The following is a 23,536-nucleotide window of genomic DNA, read 5'->3' on the forward strand; positions in this document are numbered from 1 at the left end:
GATCAATGATTGCAAAAGTACAGGTAAAATATTTTCATAAAATAATTACATTATTTATGGTCTTATGGTTGTGGAAGGCTTATATTTATACTAGGTATGAATACAAGCGCTCCATTCATTGGATTATTTGTGACAATTTGAAACGCAATGTATTGATCTTTAAATTGTGCAACAAAATGTATTTAGAGAACTTTTCAAAAATCGAGATGTATCAAAAACAGCCCATAGGTTTGTAAAAAAACAATATATAATTTTTAGGCCACATAGCCCTGCCCTATGGTAGGGTTAAGGTAGGTAAGGGGACTGTCTTACCTGATGCCAGCAGCCACCTGGTAGGGTGTGGTCTTCCAGGACTCAGCCTCCACCACCTTCCCATCTGGCAGAGTCACCTTGATGGATTTACTGTCCTTCTCTGCCCTCTCTGCCATCAGAGCATCATGCTCCTCCTTCAGTTTAGTGTACAGGGACAGACGCTCCTCCATGTACCCGGGAGGAGGGGACAGCTAGAGGGGGAAGAATGAAGAGAGTGAGTCTGGTGAACAGAGAGAGATGCTCCGCTATCCACAGGAGAGGAGGGAACAGATAGAGGGGGAGAGTGAGAATGGACAGGGGGGGTGGTGAGAGAGTGTAAGTAGTGAACAGACAGCTAGAGGGGAAAGGAGAGAGGTGAGAGAGTAAGTAGTGAACAGACAGCTAGCTAGATAGATGGGAAAGGGGAGAGGTGAGAGAGCTAAGTAGTGAACAGACAGCTAGATGGGAAAGGAGAGAGAGGTGAGAGAGTGTAAGTAGTGAACAGACAGCTAGAGGGGAAAGGAGAGTAGTCTTCAGCTGTGTGTACCAAGACAGCCCCTCAATCTACTGTGGAGGGGACCACTAGAGGGAGAAGAGACTGACAGAAAGAGATTGAGACAGTGACTGCCATCTACTCCGCCACTTACCTCCGTCTTCCCACCAGCGTCTCCCGCTGCAGCCTTCTTCTTCTTCTTCTCTCCATCTTTGGCTCCTCCTCCCTGAACAGAAGTCAGATAATGGGTGTGGTTAGCTCATTAATAAAACATTGACCATAACTGCATTAGTCATAACTAACCATTTTTATTTCACCTCTATTTAACCGGGTAGGCCAGTTGAGAATACGTTCTCATTTACAACTGCGACCTGGCCAAGATAAAGCAAAGCAGTGCGACACAAAGAGTTACAGTACATTTAACTACATTATCTAGGCCACACAGAGCAGCCAAACCTGCTGTGCAAACAAGATCGAGACTGTTGTTGACACGACTAGTTAGGATGACGAACATAGCGCTCAAACTGTAGGCGGCATTCTACCAAAGGTACGTTCATTATGAACGAGGCTTTGAGGAATCGAACTCCGACTACAACGATTAGGCAAAGGTCAATACTCAAACATTTAAAATATGAAATGTACACGTTGCACATGTGTTTGTCCTTTGTAGTTGCGTATATTTCCTTGCATAAATCTCTAGTTTTTCAATAACCGTTAATCAAATATAACCACCGCCCGGTTTGCTCATTGCGGTTGCTCCAAAACGGCAACTGAGCGCATGTACTCATTTAATTCAACAAGGCAAGTCGGTAGTGGTATTTGATCAACGTTTATTGAATAACTGTTTCAGCAAACAAAAAGGCACGAAACTAGAGGACAAACATAGATACAAGGTGGGCATTTCGTGATTATAATATATATTAAGTATTGATGTAGTAGGAGCTGGAGACCACAATGCCGGGTCTCGGCTCCACGCCGTTAGTGAAGTTCATCAGAAACTTATTTCACCAAGACGCCTTCGTCCAACAACGTAGCTATGTGTAACAGAAATGAGTCCTGATCAAGGAATAAACATAGAACAAATGGCATATAGGGCATCAATACAGAATACGATACAATAGTCGAAAAATACTATTCACACGGGAGACATTAGATGCTACTGTAATTAATGCTACAATCAAAAGCCTATAGCTAGCTAATTCGAAGAGAGTATTAAATAGTTAACGAATGTTTAAGATAAAGAATATTCTTTGAAAAGCCGTGATTATATATTGAGGAGTAAAGCCCTTGCTTTACTCATACATATGATAGCAAGCTAACAGTTAGCTATCTAGTTAGCTTAGTTTCAGGTCAACAATGCTGACAGCTGCATGCGTGATGGTATACAACAGGACTTAGCCACGCTACCTTTTTCCCGTCGTCAACTTTCAACTCCTTCATTTGCTCCGCCATGCTCTTTTCCGCCATTATACGAATACTATACCCGTAAATATATTGTTTCAATGGTGTTAAGTGAATCAGTTCAGCCAGCTCACCGGCAAGATCGTGTCCCGGATATTGCGTCAATAACTGATGCAATCCTTGCTGATTTGATTGACAGCAGCGTTGAGCCAATTATGTCTCGCGTCGTGGGTTTGTGAGCCACACATTCATACACCCCGCCTATTTCTACCATTTCGCTTCTCTAAAATCTATTTCTTAACCTAACCACACTGCTAACATTATGCCTAGACCGAACCTGTAATGAAGACCAAAAAACACATGTATTCTTGAATTTTTACCATAAATTCAATTTGACTTTGTAGCTGTGGTAACTAATGGAAACAATTTGTGGTTGCAATATTATGCTGTGGTGGGGAGAATTTAAAAAATAATCCGTATAACATGATTCACAAATTTCAGAAGAAATTTGAATGCCGTCCCTAGGAGGGGTGTGTCACTGGCATGGTCTTCCTGTCTGGGTTGGTGCCCCCCCTCCTCCCCCCTAGATTGTGCCTTGGTGGAGATCTTTGTGGGCTATACTCGGCCTTGTCTCAGGATGGTAAATGGTTAGTTGAAGAGGCAGGCTAAAGTTAAATCTAGACTTGGTTTCCTCTATCACAATCGCTCCTCTTTCACCCCAGCTGACAAACTAACCCTGATACAGATGACCATCCTACCCATGCTAGATTACGGAGACGTAATTTATAGATCGGCAGGTAAGGATGCTCTCAAGCGGCTAGATGGTCTTTACCATTCGCCACCAATGTTCCTTATAGGACACATCACTGCACTCTATACTCCTCTGTAAACTGGTCATCTCTGTATACCCGTCGCAAGACCCACTGGTTGATGCTTATTGATAAAACCCTCTTAGGCCTCACTCCCCCCATCTGAGATAGCTACTGCAGCCCTCATCCTCCACATACAACACCCGTTCTGCCAGTCACATTCTGTTAAAGGTCCCCAAAGCACACACATCCCTGGGTCGCTCCTCTTTTCAGTTTGCTGCAGCTAGCGACTAGAACGAGCTGCAACAAACACTCAAACTGGACAGTTTTATCTCAATCTCCTCATTCAAAGCCTCAATCATGGACAATCTTACTGACAGTTGTGGCTGCTTTGTGTGATTTCTCTACCTTCTTGCCCTTTGTGCTGTTGTCTGTGCCCAATAATGTGTGTACCCTGTTGTGTGCCGCTACCATGTGTTGCTGCCATGCTGTGTTGTTATGTGTTGCTGCCGTGCTATGTTGTTGTCTTAGGTCTCTCTTTATGTAGTGTTGTGTTGTCTCTCGTTGTGATGTGTGTTTCGTCCCATATTATTTTATCCCAGATATTTCATAGTATTCTATTGTTTCCAGTACATGTCTTATATTGGAGATAATATATCGTCCCGGGGAACGTTCTCCGGCGACAGTCCCCGGTCCGTCCCCGGTCCGAAGCCTCCAGCGACGGTCTCCGGTCTGCTTCTACAAAGGCAGAGGGATCAGCGTAAAGAGGGGGGGCTGCGTCCAGAACCGGATAGATGCCCACCCAGACCCTCCCCTATAGGTTCAGGTTTGCGGGGGGGGGGGGAATTATAACTTTGCAATCTGAATATTTTCCTTAGTGCCCCGACTTCCTAGTTAATTACAGTTACATGATTGATCAGTTTAATCGCATTATACTAAGTACAGAGAATCTTTGATAAAACTAAGTCTTCAATTGAATGATAGTAAAGGTACAACACCGTGTCCCCTCGTATCGTCGCCATTCCTCTTGCGCTATCTCCACCTGCTTCCATGGCAGGGTCTAGTCCCCTGCCATTACCTCCACCACCAGGATGTCCTCCACTCCTCTTTCTCCCGAGCCCAGGATGTCCGCTCCTCTTGAACATGCTACTTAGTCCTTTCGTGGTGGGATCTTCTGTCACGTTCGTTATAAGGATCGGACCAAGGCACAGCGTGGTATGCGTACATTCTTATTTATTAAAGAATGAACACTGAACAAACTAACAAAACGAACCGTGAAGCTATACAAACGAGTGCTGACAGGCAACTACACATAGACAAGATCCCACAAACACCAAAGGGAAATGGCTACTTAAATATGATCCCCAATCAGAGACAACGATAAACAGCTGTCTCTGATTGGGAACCATATCAGGCCAACATAGATATACATAACCCCCTAGACCTACAACAACCCTAGACATACAAAAACCCTAGACAATACAAAAACTAGCGTACCCACCCTAGTCACAGCCTGACCTAACCAAAATATAAAGAAAACAGAGATATCTCAGGTCAGAGCGTGACACTGCCCTTCCAAGCCACAGGAGACATCATTCAGGTACTATTATCATGGTTTCCACCACCGTGCTGTCTCAGAGCGAGACCGTGCAACTAGCGTCAGAGAACTTTGAACAAATGATGACTTTCTGTAACATCCACACTCAAGATCCAGGCTGTATCACAACCGGCTGTGATTGGGAGTCCCATAGGGCCGCGCACAATTGGCCCAGCGTCGTCCGGCTTTGGCTGTCATTGTAAATAAGAATTTGTTCTTAACTGACTTGAGTAGTTAAATATATATAATTAAATGTAAAAAAAGAAAAAGATTCAGAACTTTGAGAGCCTTCTGTCACTTCTTCTGTCCTCTAGCGCTGTCTAGGATTCATAGCCTTCTGTCACTTCTTCTGTCCTCTAGGGCTGTCTAGGATTCATAGTGTTCTGTCACTTCTTCTGTCCTCTAGGGCTGTCTAGGATTCAGTGTTCTGTCACTTCTTCTGTCCTCTAGGGCTGTCTAGGATTCATAGTGTTCTGTCACTTCTTCTGTCCTCTAGGGCTGTCTAGGATTCAGTGTTCTGTCACTTCTTCTTTCCTCTAGGGCTGTCGAGGATTCTGGTAGAGTTCAGGCCAGACTGGAGGGCCAGCGGAGAGGCTGATGTTTTCTTCACATCACACCAAGACGCTGTCTCAGCCATAATCCGGGACAAGGCATACATGTCTGTCCATATCAACTCAGCAAGAAAAGAAACGTCCTCTCACTGTCAATTGCATTTATTTTCAGCAAATTTAACGTGTAAATATTTGTATGAACATAAGAGATTCAACAACTGAGACATAAACTGAACAAGTTCCACAGACATGTGACTAACAGAAATGGAATAATGTGTCCCTGAACAAAGGGGGGGGCCTGCAGGAAGGGTACCACATGAGGGAGGAGGATGTCTTCCCTGTAACGCACAGTGTTGAGATTGCCTGCAATGACAACAAGCTCAGTCCGATGATGCTGTGACATAGCGCCCCAGACCATGACGGACCCTCCACCTCCACCTCCTCCAAATCAATCCTGCTCCAGAGTACAGGCCTCAGTGTAACGCTCATTCCGTCGACGATAAACGCGAATCCGACCATTACCCCTGGTGAGAAAAAAACGTGACTCGTGAGTGAAGAGCACTTTCTGCCAGTCCTGTCTTGTCCAGCGACGTTGTTGCCGGTGATGTCTGGTGAGGACCTGCCTTTACAACAGGCCTAGCCCTCAGTCAAGCCTCTCTCAGCCTATTGAGGACAGTCTGAGCACTGATGGAGGGATTGTGCGTTCCTGGTGTAACTCGGGCAGTTGTTGCGGAGTACGAACATTGCAATTTATTGCCCTGGCCACATCTGCAGTCCTCATGCCTCCTTGCAGCATGCCTAAGACACGTTCACGCAGATGAGCAGGGACCCTGGACATCTTTCTTTTGGTGTTTTTCAGTCAGTAGAAATGCCTCTTTAGTGTCCTAAGTTTTCATAACTGTGACCTTAATTGCCTACCGTCTGTAAGCTGTCAGCATCTTAACAACCGTTCCACAGGTGCATGTTTATTAATTGTTTATGTTCATTGAACAAGCATGGGAAACAGTGTTTAAACCCTTTAGAATGAAGATCTGTGAAGTTATTTGGATTTTTACGAATTATCTTGGAAAGACAGTGTCCTGAAAAGGGATGTTTCTTTTTTTGCTGAGTTTATATGACTCATTCTCTATACTCTATATATTCCTGTTTACTCCTAGAAGCAGAATGTCACCCTAAACCCGTTTTTGTTTTCTGTGCAGAAGAGAGATGCATTGAGCTGTTCCTGAATTTAGCATCAACAGATGAGGGGAAATGAAGTTTGTAAGGTTGGTCTGAATTTAAAGTTCTAGGTTAGATTATAAGATTAAAAATGAAATATTGTAATATGAAACTGAACTGGGGAATATTGGCTAAATGATTTAGGATCAGAAATGTATTTGGTTATGTTTGTGTCTGCAGGTGATTCCACCTGGAGGGCTGTCCTCTCCAAGGCTGAACGATCGGTATCAGAATGACTAGGAGGGCTGTCCTCGTCAAGGCTGAACGATCGGTATCAGAATGACTAGGAGGGCTGTCCTCTCCAAGGCTGAACGATCGGTATCAGAATGACTAGGGCTGTCGTCGTCAAGGCTGAACGATCGGTATCAGAATGACTAGGAGGGCTGTCCTCTCCAAGGCTGAACGATCGGTATCAGAATGACTAGGAGGGCTGTCCTCTCCAAGGCTGAACGATCGGTATCAGAATGACTAGGAGGGCTGTCCTCGTCAAGGCTGAACGATCGGTATCAGAATGACTAGGAGGGCTGTCCTCTCCAAGGCTGAACGATCGGTATCAGAATGACTAGGAGGGCTGTCCCCTCTAAGGCTGGACGATCGGTATCAGAATGAATAGGACTGGAGTTCTGCTCTCTGTATTAGTGCTCTGTTGTTCTGTGGATGGCGTGGTCCCAACACCATCAATACCTTCCTGCTGAAGCCATTGTTGGTAGCCGTTTTCAATCTACATTACATTGACATTTTAGTGGAGACTCAGGCTCTTGTGCAGGTGGTGTCTGATGTTTTCATACTCTGGTGGAAGATGGGCAGGGACTACTGTCCAACAGCAAGCCATGTGCCATATCACTATGGAACAGGTTTATAATAAGGAGTGGGGCTATGTCACTATGGAACAGGTTTATAATAAAGAGTGGGGCTATGTCACTATGGAACAGGTTTATAATAAGGAGTGGGGCTATGTCACTATGGAACAGGTTTATAATAAAGAGTGGGGCTATGTCACTATGGAACAGGTTTATAATAAGGAGTGGAGCTATGTCACTATGGAACAGGTTTATAATAAAGAGTGGGGCTATGTCACTATGGAACACGTTTATAATAAGGAGTGGGGCTATGTCACTATGGAACAGGTTTATAATAAAGAGTGTGGCTATGTCACTATGGAACAGGTTTATAATAAGGAGTGGAGCTATGTCACTATGGAACAGGTTTATAATAAGGAGTGGGGCTATGTCACTATGGAACAGGTTTATAATAAAGAGTGGGGCTATGTCACTATGGAACAGGTTTATAATAAGGAGTGGGGCTATGTCACTATGGAACAGGTTTATAATAAAGAGTGTGGCTATGTCACTATGGAACAGGTTTATAATAAGGAGTGGAGCTATGTCACTATGGAACAGGTTTATAATAAGGAGTGGGGCTATGTCACTATGGAGCAGGTTTATAATAAGGAGTGGGGCTATGTCACTATGGAACAGGTTTATAATAAGGAGTGGAGCTATGTCACTATGGAACAGGTTTATAATAAGGAGTGGGGCTATGTCACTATGGAGCAGGTTTATAATAAGGAGTGGGGCTATGTCACTATGGAACAGGTTTATAATAAAGAGTGGGGCTATGTCACTATGGAACAGGTTTATAATAAGGAGTGGGGCTATGTCACTATGGAACAGGTTTATAATAAAGAGTGGGGCTATGTCACTATGGAACAGGTTTATAATAAGGAGTGGGGCTATGTCACTATGGAACAGGTTTATAATAAAGAGTGGGGCTATGTCACTTTGGAACAGGTTTATAATAAGGAGTGGGGCTATGTCACTTTGGAGCAGGTAGTGAAATGTTGTAATTGTGTCACCGAGTTGAAAAAGGATCCCAATAGTGGGATGAAGAAGCAAGGTGTAGCGGGTACAGAACAGGAACAGCAAGGTGTAGCGGGTACAGAACAGGAACAGCAAGGTGTAGCGGGTACAGAACAGGAACAGCAAGGTGTAGCGGGTACAGAACAGGAACAGCAAGGTGTAGCGGGTACAGAACAGGAACAGCAAGGTGTAGCGGGTACAGAACAGGAACAGCAAGGTGTAGCGGGTACAGAACAGGAACAGCAAGGTGTAGCGGGTACAGAACAGGAACAGCAAGGTGTAGCGGGTACAGAACAGGAACAGCAAGGTGTAGCGGGTACAGAACAGGAACTTCCACCATAAATAGAACCAGGACACATTTAGTAAACTTGATCAAAGTTTATTGTTGAGCGTCTGGTCCAGTGTTTCTTTAAAGTATCAACAAAAATAATAATTAGTATTTTTCATGAAGATAATTATGACGTAGAACCCAACACATGAGGACGTAGAAACCAACGACGTAGAACCCAACACAACGACGTAGGAACCCAACACATGAGGACGTAGAAACCAACGACGTAGAACCCAAAACATGATGTAGAACACAATGACGTAGAACACAACACATGAGGACGTAGAACACATGAGAACGTAGAACCCAGCACACGAGGACGTAGAACACAACGACGTAGAACCCAACACGAGGACGTAGGAACCCAACACAACGACGTAGGAACCCAACACATGAGGACGTAGAACACAACGACGTAGAACCCAACCTGTCTGGCCTTGATCTCTGAGCTGCCAGATCAATAGTAAAAATGTATTGTGGAAGGACCACCGGAGGGCAGGCTGGGCTCACGGATAGTAGCCCAACAAGGCATGGGAGACAAGGTAACCAGAGGGCAGGCTGGGCTCACGGATAGTAGCCCAACAAGGCATGGGAGACAAGGTAACCAGAGGGCAGGCTGGGCTCACGGATAGTAGCCCAACAAGGCATGGGAGACAAGGTAACCAGAGGCAATTAAGCACAGCTGACGGTACGAATGACATATTCTCCTTCCCCTATAAGAGAGAGAATGGAACCAGCAGAGAGGGGGGGAAAACTATCTCTGGAAGATGGCCACCGAGAGAGAGGAGCTATCCAGGAAGAACCACTAAGACGGTGACAGTCCCATGACTTTTTGTTGTAGTTTAAAGATAATCCTATTGTGTTCCTGTTTCATCTGGAGAAGAAGATGTATGTTTTTCCTTGGAATATTTTCATTGATTATGTTGCAGTGTTTGTGTTGACCAAATGCCCTCAATAGAGAACTGTGTTCAATCAAGAAAACTTACTCCTGACTCGTTTATTCCACCTTCCCGCTTTAGAGTGACGCCCAATTACTTGGTCCGCTCACAGTATATTCAATGTTGCTTTTTGTTTGACCGCTAGGTTTTATGTCTCATAATGTGGTGCTCATAGAATCTCTGTGGGCCTAGGTCAAATCAAATCAAATGTATTTATATAGCCCTTCAGCTGATATCTCAAAGTGCTGTACAGAAACCCAGCCTAAAACCCCAAACAGCAAGCAATGCAGGTGTAGAAGCACGGTCGCTCGGTGTAAAGATTTGTCATTTAACTTTTATTGTGGCATAAACATAACCAGTCATGATGTTTTCACCCAATTGTCAAATAACTACTTCAAAAGGACCCTTTACGAGGCGACCCTCACACGTTCATCCACTTGAGACATATTTCCAGCATCCGAACAGGAGTGAATGGAAAGAAATATGTAACCCAAAACACCCCAAAGTGTAATGACATTTGTCATTGGGCCAGAATGTCCTCGTCCGCTGCTGTCCGCGTGCGTCTCGGTCACTCATCTCTGCCGTGGCAAAATGCCTGTTTTCTCCATTGGAAACACAACGCATTTTGGAATGTAGGCTATATCACATGCTTTCAAGTAGACTTTATCACCCGTTTCCAAGTAGGCTATATCACATGCTTTCAAGTAGACTTTATCACCCGTTTCCAAGTAGGCTATATCACATGCTTTCAAGTAGACTATATCACCCATTTCCATGTAGGCTCACATGCATCACATGCTTCCAAGTAGACTATATCACCCATTTCCAAGTAGACTATATCACCCATTTCCAAGTAGACTATATCACCCGTTTCCAAGTAGGCTATATCACCCATTTCCAAGTAGACTATATCACCCATTTCCAAGTAGGCTATATCACCCATTTCCAAGTAGACTAAATCACCTGTTTCCAAAGCCATTTCTTCTCCTCTGATGTGGTAATGAGAAATAATGCTGTTATAGCCAACGTTTTTTAATTATAAAAAAAAAATGATTGATGGATTACTGGTATTTCTTTTGCCGGGACGCCGTATAAAAATATACCCTCTCTACCACCCCCCCCCCCCCCTCCAACCCCCCCATACAGATCGGTGTACAGGCTGTGAACGTTTACCTTTCTACCAACCCCCCCCCCCCCCTCCTCGTACAGATCTGGGATCAGTCTGTGAACGTTTACCTTTCTACCAACCCCCCCTCCAACCCCCCCGCACAGATCTGGGACCAGGCTGTGAACGTTTACCTTTCTACCAATGCCCCCTCCTCTAACCCCCCTTACAGATCTGGGATCAGGCTGTGAACGTTTACCTTTCTACCAACCCCCCCCCCCCCCCTCCTCCAACCCCCCGTACAGATCTGGGATCAGGCTGTGAACGTTTACCTTTCTACCAACCCCCCCCCCTCCTCCAACCCCCCGTACAGATCTGGGATCAGGCTGTGAAACGTTTACCTTTCTACCAACCCCCCCCCCCCCCTCCAACTCCCCCGCACAGATCTGGGACCAGGCTGTGAACGTTTACCTTTCTACCAATGCCCCCTCCTCTAACCCCCCTTACAGATCTGGGATCAGTCTGTGAACGTTTACCTTTCTACCAACCCCCCCTCCAACCCCCCCGCACAGATCTGGGACCAGGCTGTGAACGTTTACCTTTCTACCAATGCCCCCTCCTCTAACCCCCCTTACAGATCTGGGATCAGGCTGTGAACGTTTACCTTTCTACCAACCCCCCCCCCCCCTCCTCCAACCCCCCGTACAGATCTGGGATCAGGCTGTGAACGTTTACCTTTCTACCAACCCCCCCCCCCCCTCCTCCAACCCCCCCCCCCCCCCCCCCGCACAGATCTGGGACCAGGCTGTGGACGTTTACCTTTCTACCAACCCCGTTTACCTTTCTACCAACCCCCCTCCCCCTCCCCCCATACAGATCGGTGACCAGGCTGTGAACGTTTACCTTTCTACCACCCCCCCCCGCACAGATCTGGGACCAGGCTTTGAACGTTTGGTGTCTCTGTCAGGCAGGGCTGGGTGTGTACTGCTACGTTGGCAGGAGTCACATATATGTTGACGGAGGGGAGGGGCAGCCCATTGGCCAGACAGCTGTCATAGAACACCCTGGCTCTATAGAAGGAGTTAAATCCTTCTGTTTTAAGGCAGAGCTTATTTTCAGTAACCAGTTGAGACATTAGAGGAGCTCAGGGGGAGGATCATGTCAACTAGATTGAGACATGGTCAGTGAAACCCTTCAGTTTGAGGAAGTCATTATGTCAGAGGAAGACAGACATCATGGTCAGTGAAACCCTTCAGTTTGAGGAAGTCATTATGTCAGACATCATGGTCAGTGAAACCCTTCAGTTTGAGGAAGTCATTATGTCAGAGGAAGACAGACATCATGGTCAGTGAAACCCTTCAGTTTGAGGAAGTCATTATGTCAGACATCATGGTCAGTGAAACCCTTCAGTTTGAGGAAGTCATTATGTCAGACATCATGGTCAGTGAAACCCTTCAGTTTGAGGAAGTCATTATGTCAGACATCATGGTCAGTGAAACCCTTCAGTTTGAGGAAGTCATTATGTCAGACATCATGGTCAGTGAAACCCTTCAGTTTGAGGGCTGATCAAGACAAGACTCCTCCTGGAAAAGAGAAGGCAACATCTGATAGTTCGTAAACAGCAATAATGGCAGATCCTATGTAGATGTATTAATCTGAGTATAGATCCTATGTAGATGTATAGATCCTATGTAGATGTATAGATCCTATGTAGATGTATTAATCTGAGTATAGATCCTATGTAGATGTATTAATCTGAGTATAGATGTATAGAGCCTATGTAGATGTATAGATCCTATGTAGATGTATTCATCTGAGTATAGACTAGAACCAAAGTATGAATCAGTTTAAAATAGTTTTAACTTACCTGCTCATCCTCATTTTGTGACATTGACCTTCAAGACGAGAGAGAGATGTTAAACTTTAATTTAGCAAGGCAATGAGAATACACTGATTCAACTTTAATTTAGCAAGGCAATGAGAATACACTGATTAAACTTTAATTTAGCAAGGCAATGAGACTACACTGATTAAACTTTAATTTAGCAAGGCAATGAGACTTTTACACTGATTAAAAGGACTAAACTTTACTCAACCCTGCACAAGTTAAACCTAACTAAACCATTACTTACATGTTGGACCCTGGACCGCTCGTGTCATCTACCACAGCACATAGTTGATGATTCTCCTTCTTCACTGCCTCCAGTTCCTATAACAAACATCATTATTAGTGGGGGGTACTTTGAACATGTTCAGATGAGCTTGAAAATATGATTGTTGAAGATGTTTTTTTAAATTCCCTGTGAAGGAGCTAGGAGCACGGTGCTGTACCTTCCGGATGTCTTCCAGGTCTCTCTGGGGGGCCGAGGTCAACTTCTCCCCAGACACAGGCTCTATATACTGGCTACCTCCACCACTACCCCTCCCTCTCCTCAGCTCCAGCTCCAAACATGACCTGACACCACACACAATAAGAGTTGCTATAGCGATAGCCTGGAGGATACAGACCAGCAGACACAATAAGAGTTGCTATAGCGATAGCCTGGAGGATACAGAACACCACACACACAATAAGAGTTGCTATAGCAATAGCCTGGAGGATACAGAACACCACACACACAATACGAGTTGCTATGGCGATAGCCTGGAGGATACAGAACAGCAGACACAATAAGAGTTGCTATAGCGATAGCCTGGAGGATACAGAACACTACACACACAATAAGAGTTGCTATAGCGATAGCCTGGCAGATACAGAACACCACACACAATAAGAGTTGCTATAGCGACAGCCTGGAGGATACAGACCAGCAGACACAATAAGAGTTGCTATAGCGATAGTCTGGAGGATACAGACCAGCAGACACAATGAGAGTTGCTATAGCGACAGCCTGGAGGATACAGACCAGCAGACACAATAAGAGTTGCTATAGCGATAGTCTGGAGGATACAGACCAGCAGACACAATGAGAGTTGCTATAGCGATAGCCTGGAGGATACAGAACAGCAGACACAATAAGAGTTGCTATGGCGATAGCCTGGAGGATACAGAACAGCAGACACAATAAGAGTTGCTATAGCGACAGCCTGGAGGATACAGAACACCACACACAATAAGAGTTGCTATAGCGACAGCCTGGAGGATACAGACCAGCAGACACAATAAGAGTTGCTATAGCGATAGCCTGGAGGATACAGAACACCGCACACAATAAGAGTTGCTATAGCGACAGCCTGGAGGATACAGAACAGCAGAGTGGGCCAGTCTTGTGTCACCCCCCCTAGTTACCTGTGTTTCCTGAGATGTTCCACCTCCAGCTGTAGAGCGTCTATCTTCTCTCCAAACTCCTGTTTGAACATTCTATTATCCTCCCCTGCCTGGTCCCTCTCTGTCTCCGCCTGACGGGATCTGAACCAGGGGTGGGAGGGGATGAAAACTACAGAAGACTTCATGAACTTAAGATAAAATGAAAAGTAAAGGACAGGGAGAAACCTTTTTTTCAAAAGAAGATAAACAGGGAAAACAAAGCTAGGATGAACATAAAGAGAACAACAGACGCTCCCCTCCAATCACCCGGGAGAACGACAGACGCTCCCCCTCCAATCACCCGGGAGAACGACAGGGGCTCCCCCTCCAATCACCCGGGAGAACGACAGACGCTCCCCCTCCAATCACCCGGGAGTACGACAGGGGCTCCCCTCCAATCACCCGGGAGAACGACAGGCGCTCCCCTCCAATCACCCGGGAGAACGACAGGCGCTCCCCTCCAATCACCCGGGAGAACGACAGGCGCTCCCCTCCAATCACCCGGGAGAACGACAGGCGCTCCCCTCCAATCACCCGGGAGAACGACAGACGCTCCCCCTCCAATCACCCGGGAGAACGACAGGCGCTCCCCTCCAATCACCCGGGAGAACGACAGGCGCTCCCCTCCAATCACCCGGGAGAACAACAGGCGCTCCCCTCCAATCACCCGGGAGAACGACAGACGCTCCCCCTCCAATCATCCGGGAGAACGACAGACGCTCCCCCTCCAATCACCCGGGAGAACGACAGACGCTCCCCCTCCAATCACCCGGGAGAACGACAGACGCTCCCCTCCAATCATCCGGGAGAACGACAGGGGCTCCCCTCCAATCATCCGGGAGAGAGACAGGGGCTCCCCTCCAATCACCCGGGAGAACGACAGACGCTCCCCCTCCAATCATCCGGGAGAATGACAGACGCTCCCCTCCAATCATCCGGGAGAACGACAGGCGCTCCCCTCCAATCACTTGGGAGAACGACAGGCGCTCCCCTCCAATCACCCGGGAGAACGACAGGCGCTCCCCTCCAATCTCCCGGGAGAACGACAGGCGCTCCCCTCCAATCTCCCGGGAGAACGACAGGCGCTCCCCTCCAATCTCCCGGGAGAACGACAGGCGCTCCCCTCCAATCATCCGGGAGAACGACAGACGCTCCCCCTCCAATCACCCGGGAGAACGACAGACGCTCCCCCTCCAATCACCAGGGAGAACGACAGACGCTCCCCCTCCAATCACCCGGGAGAACGACAGACGCTCCCCCTCCAATCATCCGGGAGAACGACAGACGCTCCCCCTTCAATCACCCGGGAGAACGACAGACGCTCCTCCTCCAATCACCCGGGAGAACGACAGGCGCTCCCCTCCAATCACCCGGGAGAACGACAGGCGCTCCCCTCCAATCACCCGGGAGAACGACAGGCGCTCCCCTCCAATCACCCGGGAGAACGACAGGCGCTTCCCTTCCAATCATCCAGGAGAACGACAGGCGCTCCCCTCCAATCACCCGGGAGAACGACAGGCGCTCCCCTCCAATCACCCGGGAGAACGACAGGCGCTCCCCTCCAATCACCCGGGAGAACGGCAGGCGCTCCCCTCCAATCATCCAGGAGAAGCAGACCAGTAGGAGAAGTTTGATTGGATCGTTTTTATTATGCTAGTATTGACGTCCACAGACACATCATTTAGCCTTGCTGTGCTCTGGGATTGCTTTATCGTCATGCTATCCTGGACTGACCCTTCACATTTTCAGTCAAGGTTATGGTTGATCCAGGACATATTATAGACCCTGACATGATAGATGCGTTTAAGTGTGCTCCGCGCTCCGACTTGTTATTTTAGCCACAGACTGATCTGAGACCAGGCCACTGCTCCATTCAGCACAAACTGATCTGAGACCAGGCTACTGCTCCATACAGCACAGACTGATCTGGGACCTGGCCACTGCTCCATACAGCACAGACTGATCTGAAACCAGGCTACTGCTCCATACAGCACAGACTGATCTGAGACCAGGCTACTGCTCCATACAGCACAGACTGATCTGAGACCAGGCCACTGCTCCATACAGCACAGACTGATCTGAGACCAGGCCACTGCTCCATACAGCACAGACTGATCTGAGACCAGGCCACTGCTCCATACAGCAGTGAGTGGCCAACAGCATGGTTCCACAGAAAGCTGTATGGAGTCAGACTAGCGAAGGAAGCACAGCTACAAACTGTGTGTGCTGTATGGTCTAGATGTCATGGTACGGTAGTTTATACCATGACATTAGGGTTGGGCCTAATGCTGATTGGTTAAAACCGCATTCCAGGCGGTGTCTATTCCACAAGTTACCACCGGTTAAATCTATGACGTTAAAATGCTTATTTACTCTGTTCCATCTGACTGCACCAATCCACTGTCTCATCAGCCCAGCCAGGCAATTTATAAACCCGATCTCCACTGTAAAAAGCATCAAGACATTATCTCCCACTTCTTTTAAACTAGCAATTGGTTTTCAACAGCGGAGATTTAATAAAACTTGCGGTCTATCTCTCTGACATTTGCAATGTCAGTTTCAATATTGAAATTCCATCTCCAGCTGACCCATCGTAATGAAAGTGTAGGGGTCGGGACTCAGCCAGTCCAAGTCATGAATCCGCATAATTCTTATGGATATATACAAACAAATGTTAATATAAAAAAGGGTCAAACGAAGTGCAGCTAGTTCGTCAGTCTTTCCAGCTTCAGTTTGAAGTGATGATGTTCGCTGTGTTTTTTGGCTAGCTCCTTTGAACAACAGTGTCCTGGTGAGTGAGCACATTTCTTTTGCTAATTCTTATGAACGTATCACTAGAAAACTACTTAAACAAGCATGCAAATACAGCTACTTTGCTGTTATCTGGCTGCACTTTTTGATGTGACTAAGTTAGCCGTAGTTGGCTAGCTAGCAAGCAAAGGACAAGAACGTTGCCAGCCAGTATGGCAATAGAACATTGAGAACGAACGACTGTGTTGCATCCATAGATACAGAACGACTGGGTCGCGTCTCTGGTAACCGAACTGATAGAACGAACGACCAGCCAGCTTGGATAGCAACCCTAGATTTGTGTAAAGATGAAATGGTATGAATACATTTATTAAAAATAAAGCTAATGAAAATGTCAATCATTATTTGAATAGGTTGGTAACCTGCTGTATAAAAGTGATAATGCCTGAGAAGCCCGTGTTTAGAGGACATATTGGCACGGTTTGCCTCAACTTCGTCTCGGGCCTAACAACACCCGTGCCAATATGTCCTCCAAACACGGCCTTCTCAGGCATTATCACTTAACGGTGCAGGAGGCCAGCCCTTTATTAATCATGGGGTGAGAAAGAGGGCTACTCAGTGGCTGGTTAAGCACGCATGTCTGTATGGTCTAAGGACAAGCTGTAAGTAGCATTGGGCTGGTCTAAGGACCTACGGTATGCCACTGTAGGGGGCGTCTGGGTGTGTTGATGTTCAAGAAATAGCAAATATTTAGAGTTTTCAGAACAGTAACATCTCTCTTACTAAAATGGCAGACATCCCAAACCTCTTATCAGGGAACATTCATTACAGCTGTGGGTCTGATATCTTTATTAGCACAGAAAGATGTAGTACTGTGAGTGGAGTCACCCTGCACTGCTAGTCCGACAGAAAGATGGTCTCTGGTGCCCTCTAGCCTGTCTCAGTACAACAGAAAGATAGCCTCTCTCTGGCGCCCTCTAGCCTGTCTCAGTACAACAGAAAGATAGCCTCTCTCTGGTGCCCTCTAGGCTGTCTCAGTACAACAGAAAGATAGTCTCTGGTGCCCTCTAGCCTGTCTCAGTACAACAGAAAGATAGCCTCTCTCTGGTGCCCTCTAGCCTGTCTCAGTACAACAGAAAGATAGCCTCTCTCTGGTGCCCTCTAGCCTGTCTCAGTACAACAGAAAGATAGCCTCTCTCTGGTGCCCTCTAGGCTCTCAGTACAACAGAAAGATAGTCTCTGGTGCCCTCTAGCCTGTCTCAGTACAACAGAAAGATAGCCTCTCTCTGGTGCCCTCTAGCCTGTCTCAGTATAACAGAAAGATAGCCTCTCTCTGGTGCCCTCTAGCCTGTCTCAGTATAACAGAAAGATAGCCTCTCTCTGGCGCCCTCTAGCCTGTCTCAGTATAACAGAAAGATAGCCTCTCTCTGGCGCCCTCTAGCCTGTCTCAGTACAACAGAAAGATAGTCTCTGGTGCCCTCTAGGCTGTCTCAGTATAACAGAAAGATAGCCTCTCTCTGGCGCCCTCTAGCCTGTCTCAGTATAACAGAAAGATAGCCCCTCTCTGGTGCCCTCTAGGCTGTCTCAGTATAACAGAAAGATAGCCTCTCTCTGGTGCCCTCTAGCCTGTCTCAGTATAACAGAAAGATAGCCTCTCTCTGGCGCCCTCTAGCCTGTCTCAGTATAACAGAAAGATAGCCTCTCTCTGGTGCCCTCTAGCCTGTCTCCAGTCCATGCTGCTAATCAAAGTAATGCTGTCATGAAAACTGTTTAAGGAGAGTTTAGTTTTAGGAAACATAAGATTGTTTAACAGTTAGAAATTAAAAGGTTTAACCGCAACAGATATCATATCAAAATAAATACCCTAGCTTAGTCATTTCTATACTATGCAAAGGTTGGTTTTATGTTTCGATTGGGAATCAGATTTCTGAAACGATGATGTGGGTGTCATTGTGGGGAGCGAAAGGGAAGAGAGGAGAGTCCTATAGTTGCTTCTGAAGCAGTTTCTCTGCATTGGAACTCAAGCTTCTGGCCTGCTTCACACAGTCTTTCTCACTGAGAAGAAGAGAACCAATAAATGAAAGAAATGGAGAGATAAAAGGAGACAAAAGGACAGAAAGAAGAAGAGGAAGACAGTGGTTATTACAGGGAAAGTATCTGGCTGTAACTCCCTGTGAAGAGAACCTGATTAGACAATGAAACACATTGGTGAGGTTTATTAGACAGACTAGACCTGATAAACACACTGGACTGAGGTTTATTAGACAGACTAGACCTGATAAACACACTGGACTGAGGTTAATTAGACAGACTAGACCTGATAAACACATTAGTGAGGTTTATTAGACAGACTAGACCTGATAAACACATTAGTGAGGTTTATTAGACAGACTAGACCTGATAAACACACTGGACTGAGGTTAATTAGACAGACTAGACCTGATAAACACACTGGACTGAGGTTAATTAGACAGACTAGACCTGATAAACACATTAGTGAGGTTTATTAGACAGACTAGACCTGATAAACACACTGGACTGAGGTTAATTAGACAGACTAGACCTGATAAACACACTGGACTGAGGTTAATTAGACAGACTAGACCTAATAAACACATTAGTGAGGTTTATTAGACAGACGACCTGATACACACACTGGACTGAGGTTAATTAGACAGACTAGACCAGATAAACACACTGGACTGAGGTTAATTAGACAGACTAGACCTAATAAACACATTAGTGAGGTTTATTAGACAGACGACCTGATACACACACTGGACTGAGGTTAATTAGACAGACTAGACCTGATAAACACACTGGACTGAGGTTAATTAGACAGACTAGACCTAATAAACACATTAGTGAGGTTTATTAGACAGACGACCTGATAAACACACTGGACTGAGGTTTATTAGACAGACTAGACCTGATAAACACATTAGTGAGGTTTATTAGACAGACTAGACCTGATAAACACATTAGTGAGGTTTATTAGACAGACTAGACCAGATAAACACACTGGACTGAGGTTAATTAGACAGACTAGACCTAATAAACACATTACTGAGGTTTATTAGACAGACTAGACCTGATAAACACACTGGACTGAGGTTAATTAGACAGACTAGACCTAATAAACACATTACTGAGGTTTATTAGACAGACTAGACCTGATAAACACACTGGACTGAGGTTTATTAGACAGACTAGACCTGATAAACACACTGGACTGAGGTTAATTAGACAGACTAGACCTGATAAACACACTGGACTGAGGTTAATTAGACAGACTAGACCTAATAAACACATTACTGAGGTTTATTAGACAGACTAGACCTGATAAACACACTGGACTGAGGTTTATTAGACAGACTAGACCTGATAAACACACTGGACTGAGGTTTATTAGACAGACTAGACCTGATAAACACACTGGACTGAGGTTTATTAGACAGACTAGACCTGATAAACACATTAGTGAGGTTAATTAGACAGACTAGACCTGATAAACACACTGGACTGAGGTTAATTAGACAGACTAGACCTGATAAACACACTGGACTGAGGTTTATTAGACAGACTAGACCTGATAAACACACTGGACTGAGGTTAATTAGACAGACTAGACAAGATAAACACACTGGACTGGGGTTAATTAGACAGACTAGACCAGATAAACACACTGGACTGGGGTTAATTAGACAGACTAGACCTGATAAACACATTAGTGAGGTTAATTAGACAGACTAGACCTGATAAACACACTGGACTGAGGTTTATTAGACAGACTAGACCTAATAAACACACTGGACTGAGGTTAATTAGACAGACTAGACCTGATAAACACACTGGACTGAGGTTAATTAGACAGACTAGACCAGATAAACACACTGGACTGGGGTTAATTAGACAGACTAGACCTAATAAACACATTAGTGAGGTTTATTAGACAGACTAGACCTGATACACACACTGGACTGAGGTTAATTAGACAGACTAGACCTAATAAACACACTGGACTGAGGTTTATTAGACAGACTAGACCTGATAAACACATTAGTGAGGTTTATTAGACAGACTAGACCTGATAAACACACTGGACTGAGGTTAATTAGACAGACTAGACCAGATAAACACATTGGTGAGGTTTATTAGACAGACTAGACCTAATAAACACACTGGACTGAGGTTTATTAGACAGACTAGACCTAATAAACACACTGGACTGAGGTTAATTAGACAGACTAGACCTGATAAACACACTGGACTGAGGTTTATTAGACAGACTAGACCTGATAAACACATTAGTGAGGTTTATTAGACAGACTATACCTGATAAACACACTGGACTGAGGTTTATTAGACAGACTAGACCTGATAAACACACTGGACTGGGGTTAATTAGACAGACTAGACCTAATAAACACATTAGTGAGGTTTATTAGACAGACTAGACCTGATACACACACTGGACTGAGGTTAATTAGACAGACTAGACCTAATAAACACATTAGTGAGGTTTATTAGACAGACTAGACCTGATAAACACACTGGACTGAGGTTTATTAGACAGACTAGACCTGATAAACACACTGGACTGAGGTTAATTAGACAGACTAGACCTGATAAACACATTAGTGAGGTTAATTAAACAGACTAGACCTGATAAACACACTGGACTGAGGTTAATTAGACAGACTAGACCTGATAAACACATTAGTGAGGTTAATTAGACAGACTAGACCTGATAAACACACTGGACTGAGGTTAATTAGACAGACTAGACCTGATAAACACATTAGTGAGGTTTATTAGACAGACTAGACCTGATACACACACTGGACTGAGGTTAATTAGACAGACTAGACCTAATAAACACACTGGACTGAGGTTAATTAGACAGACTAGACCTAATAAACACATTAGTGAGGTTTATTAGACAGACTAGACCTGATAAACACACTGGACTGAGGTTTATTAGACAGACTAGACCTGATAAACACACTGGACTGGGGTTAATTAGACAGACTAGACCTAATAAACACATTAGTGAGGTTTATTAGACAGACTAGACCTGATACACACACTGGACTGAGGTTAATTAGACAGACTAGACCTAATAAACACATTAGTGAGGTTTATTAGACAGACTAGACCTGATAAACACACTGGACTGAGGTTTATTAGACAGACTAGACCTGATAAACACACTGGACTGAGGTTAATTAGACAGACTAGACCTGATAAACACATTAGTGAGGTTTATTAGACAGACTAGACCTGATAAACACACTGGACTGAGGTTTATTAGACAGACTAGACCTGATAAACACATTAGTGAGGTTAATTAAACAGACTAGACCTGATAAACACACTGGACTGAGGTTAATTAGACAGACTAGACCTGATAAACACATTAGTGAGGTTAATTGGACAGACTAGACCTGATAAACACACTGGACTGAGGTTAATTAGACAGACTAGACCTGATAAACACATTAGTGAGGTTTATTAGACAGACTAGACCTGATACACACACTGGACTGAGGTTAATTAGACAGACTAGACCTAATAAACACATTAGTGAGGTTTATTAGACAGACTAGACCAGATAAACACATTGGTGAGGTTTATTAGACAGACTAGACCTGATAAACACACTGGACTGAGGTTTATTAGACAGACTAGACCAGATAAACACACCGGACTGAGGTTAATTAGACAGACTAGACATAATAAACACATTTGTGAGGTTTATTAGACAGACTAGACCTGATAAACACACTGGACTGAGGTTAATTAGACAGACTAGACCTGATAAACACACTGGACTGAGGTTTATTAGACAGACTAGACCTGATAAACACATTAGTGAGGTTTATTAGAGAGACTAGACCTGATAAACACACTGGACCGAGGTTTATTAAACAGACTAGACCTGATAAACACACTGGACTGAGGTTAATTAGACAGACTAGACCTAATAAACACATTAGTGAGGTTTATTAGACAGACTAGACCTGATAAACACACTGGACTGAGGTTTATTAGACAGACTAGACCTGATAAACACACTGGACTGAGGTTAATTAGACAGACTAGACCTGATAAACACACTGGACTGAGGTTAATTAGACAGACTAGACCTAATAAACACATTAGTGAGGTTTATTAGACAGACTAGACCTGATAAACACACTGGACTGAGGTTAATTAGACAGACTAGACCTAATAAACACATTAGTGAGGTTTATTAGACAGACTAGACCTGATAAACACACTGGACTGAGGTTTATTAGACAGACTAGACCTGATAAACACACTGGACTGAGGTTAATTAGACAGACTAGACCTAATAAACACATTAGTGAGGTTTATTAGACAGACTAGACCTGATACACACACTGGACTGAGGTTAATTAGACAGACTAGACCTAATAAACACATTAGTGAGGTTTATTAGACAGACTAGACCTGATAAACACACTGGACTGAGGTTTATTAGACAGACTAGACCTGATAAACACACTGGACTGAGGTTAATTAGACAGACTAGACCTGATAAACACATTAGTGAGGTTAATTAAACAGACTAGACCTGATAAACACACTGGACTGAGGTTAATTAGACAGACTAGACCTGATAAACACATTAGTGAGGTTAATTAGACAGACTAGACCTGATAAACACACTGGACTGAGGTTAATTAGACAGACTAGACCTGATAAACACATTAGTGAGGTTTATTAGACAGACTAGACCTGATACACACACTGGACTGAGGTTAATTAGACAGACTAGACCTAATAAACACACTGGACTGAGGTTAATTAGACAGACTAGACCTAATAAACACATTAGTGAGGTTTATTAGACAGACT

The 23,536-nt window shown here is 44.9% G+C and overlaps 2 protein-coding genes across 9 annotated transcripts in view; both read right to left on the reverse strand.

Moving 5' to 3' along the window:
- tars1 (threonyl-tRNA synthetase 1) overlaps positions 1–2,371 on the reverse strand; it is a 39,552-nt gene extending 37,181 nt beyond the window's left edge. Inside the window, exons 1-3 of the mRNA XM_036979181.2 lie at positions 2,192–2,371; positions 939–1,010; positions 313–503 (exon numbers count right to left, since the gene is read on the reverse strand). Coding sequence (XP_036835076.2) covers positions 313–503; positions 939–1,010; positions 2,192–2,251 — 323 coding nt within the window. The 5' untranslated portion in view covers positions 2,252–2,371. The remainder of the gene's footprint in view (positions 1–312; positions 504–938; positions 1,011–2,191) is intronic.
- An 8,857-nt stretch (positions 2,372–11,228) lies between these two features.
- The window catches only part of LOC110525138 (protein RUFY3), a 96,976-nt gene continuing 84,668 nt past the window's right edge, over positions 11,229–23,536 (reverse strand). For 4 of the 8 annotated variants that reach the window (XM_090236828.1, XM_090236835.1, XM_090236829.1 and 1 more), the window contains exons 11-15: positions 13,883–14,002; positions 12,925–13,048; positions 12,726–12,802; positions 12,461–12,488; positions 11,229–12,176 (exon numbers count right to left, since the gene is read on the reverse strand). In XM_090236828.1, coding sequence (XP_090092954.1) covers positions 12,144–12,176; positions 12,461–12,488; positions 12,726–12,802; positions 12,925–13,048; positions 13,883–14,002 — 382 coding nt within the window. In that variant the 3' untranslated portion in view covers positions 11,229–12,143. Of the gene's footprint in view, positions 12,177–12,460; positions 12,489–12,725; positions 12,803–12,924; positions 13,049–13,882; positions 14,003–15,529; positions 18,707–23,536 lie in introns of those variants that run through there. The other 4 variants (XM_090236830.1, XM_090236831.1, XM_090236832.1 and 1 more) reach the window with 2 other exon arrangements.

The sequence above is a fragment of the Oncorhynchus mykiss genome, chromosome 6 (assembly GCF_057628025.1).
Source record: "Oncorhynchus mykiss isolate SJ-2025 chromosome 6, ASM5762802v1, whole genome shotgun sequence".
In the NCBI taxonomy this organism is placed as follows: Eukaryota; Metazoa; Chordata; class Actinopteri; order Salmoniformes; family Salmonidae; genus Oncorhynchus; species Oncorhynchus mykiss.